At 43.8% G+C, this 2,195-nt stretch overlaps 1 protein-coding gene across 8 annotated transcripts in view; it reads left to right on the top strand.

The window, feature by feature from the left end:
* PLA2G4C (phospholipase A2 group IVC) overlaps positions 1–1,783 on the top strand; it is a 30,897-nt gene extending 29,114 nt beyond the window's left edge. For 7 of the 8 annotated variants that reach the window (XM_069103304.1, XM_069103303.1, XM_069103298.1 and 4 more), the window contains one exon: positions 1,257–1,783. In XM_069103304.1, coding sequence (XP_068959405.1) covers positions 1,257–1,414 — 158 coding nt within the window. In that variant the 3' untranslated portion in view covers positions 1,415–1,783. The remainder of the gene's footprint in view (positions 1–1,256) is intronic. The other variant, XR_011171367.1, reaches the window with a different exon arrangement.
* The last annotated feature ends 412 nt before the right edge of the window (positions 1,784–2,195 follow it).

The raw sequence follows: 2,195 nt of genomic DNA, 5'->3' as shown, positions 1-2,195 counted from the left end.
GAGTTTATTGAATGGGGTGGGATTGGGTGACAAGGTCAGAGCCCTGTTTTAGGAAAATCACTTGAGACAGCAAAGCCATCAGTGGGCTACTGCAGTAGTCCCAGTGTGATTCGATGTGGGCTTGCACTGAAGTGGTGGTCGTCATAGGGGAGAAAAGGGAGCATATTTGAGAGATGTTACAAAGGTGACTTCGTAGGCTTTGTATACAGGGGAAAAGAGAATGAAGAGTCAAGGTTGACTCCTAGGATGTGATTGTGAGGATAGTTATTACAGTGGACAATGACTGAAAACTTGGGAAGAAGGAGGAGTTTAGCAGAAAGGATAAGTTCAGTTTTGGACATGTTGAGTTAAAGATGTCCAATAGACAGGTGGAGATGGAAGACTGGAGGTCAGGGGACAGGTTAGGGCTGAATGAGTAGCTATGAGAGTCATCAACATAGAGATGACAATTAAATCCATAGGAAATCAAGTTAAATAGGACAGAAGGAGAAAATAAGGGAGCTCAGAGCCCTGTGGGACCCTGATAATTGTCATGACCATCAGAAGATCCAGCAAAGGCCGCTGAGAATGAGCAGTTACATGAGTAGGAGGAGAGCTAGGGGAGGGCAGCAGCACAAAAACCTAGAGAGAAGAGAATATCAGGAGAAGAGCATGATTGATGGTATCAAAGGCTACAGAGAGATCGAGAAGGGCTATAATTGGGAGAAGGCTATTAGATTAGGCAGTTAAGATATTATAAGTAACTTTGGAGAGAGCTGAGCAATGAAGGTTGCAGAGAGAGAGGGGTGGGGTGGGGTGGGGAAGGCCTGGAAAAAGTTGTGATGGCTCCTAAGATATACCTAGTTTCATGTCAGAAGGCAGGCAAGATGGGGAGATGGATGGAGGCCAGTTCCTTTGAGGGATGGTTGAAGGAGTTAAGTATGTGTAAATAAGAAGACTCTGAGAGGCACCATCACTGTCATCAAATATGTGAAGGGGAGGAGATATCAAGGCATTCTTTTTCTTGTATCACTAGGAACCTTTGATTTCAGGCTGGATAATCACCTGTTAAGGATGTCAGAGCATAGATAGAAATCTGTACAAGTATGTGAAAGGAGAGTCCCTGTGAGGTCCTTTCCTGCTCTGAGATTCTGTGACCACCTGGTCTTCGAGTTGCTTTGATGACAAGGTTCCAGAGCTAATTTTCTTCTAACAAGGAGGGCACAGAGCAGAAAGGGCTTCTCAGTGACATCCTGGTTTCTCTGTTTCTCTCTTAGAAGTCATTAAGCAGAGACATAATACGTATGCAACATTCCGCCTCACAAAGTATTCTGATGCTGAGGTGTGCCAGCTCTTGGAGGACTCGAAGGCAAATGTCAGAAACAATAAGGATTATATCTTCATGAAGATCGGTGACCTGGCACAGGCTCCTTAGGAAGCTTCTGCCCTCACAGAGTACACACATGTTGGGACTGGCTTCTGTCACCTTTGGGAGAGGTGTCTTCTCAGTTAAATGCTTCAAGTGGCTGACTTGTGTTAGGGCCCCAACACTTTGCTTTGTACCCTCATACTTAATGCAGCCCAGTTAAAATGTTAGTTTGGCTCCCAGGAGTCTCTTGTTCCATCCTTCTTCTTCACTTCATGCTATTTGAAGAAGTTTAGAGTTGGCAGGAGGAGTGCTTATCCCTGGGTCAGGACACAATAGTTTGAGTCCTGGTTCAGACACTGGATATATGTCTCTTGGTCATTCACATGGTTTCTCTAAATTTCTGTTTCTTCATCTATTAAACTATAATATATGCAATGTCTAGCTCACATTTTTGCTAAGTGATGTTTGGAATATGACAATCTACAGGCATTTATCAAGTGTTTACGGTATGCTAGATACTGGCCTATGCACTGGTATAATGTTAGGCACAACACAAAGTGCTTTTTCATAAGGTAGGATAATGTAATAGGGGAAAAGGAAGGATGTAGAAGAAAGGATTATGGGAAATTTTATGGAGAGATACTACTCTTATCTGGAGATTGGCAGAGAAGGCTTCATGTGTAACATGGTCCCTTAAGATGAACCTTCAAGAAATGGAGGGCTTCTAAGAGACTGCCTTGGGGGGGTATGGGGAGGTGGAGCCAAGATGGGGAGTGAAAGCAGAGAGATTCACCTAAGCTCTCCCCCAAATTCCTTCAGATACCTCTAAAAAGTGAATTGGAACAAA

This window comes from Petaurus breviceps, unplaced genomic scaffold, assembly GCF_028583685.1.
Source record: "Petaurus breviceps papuanus isolate PSGF00001 unplaced genomic scaffold, PetGlider_PUasm1.0 577, whole genome shotgun sequence".
Taxonomy (NCBI): domain Eukaryota; kingdom Metazoa; phylum Chordata; class Mammalia; order Diprotodontia; family Petauridae; genus Petaurus; species Petaurus breviceps.
The sequence above is the reverse complement of the archived record's forward strand: the minus strand, read 5'-3'. Positions and strand labels throughout refer to the sequence as shown.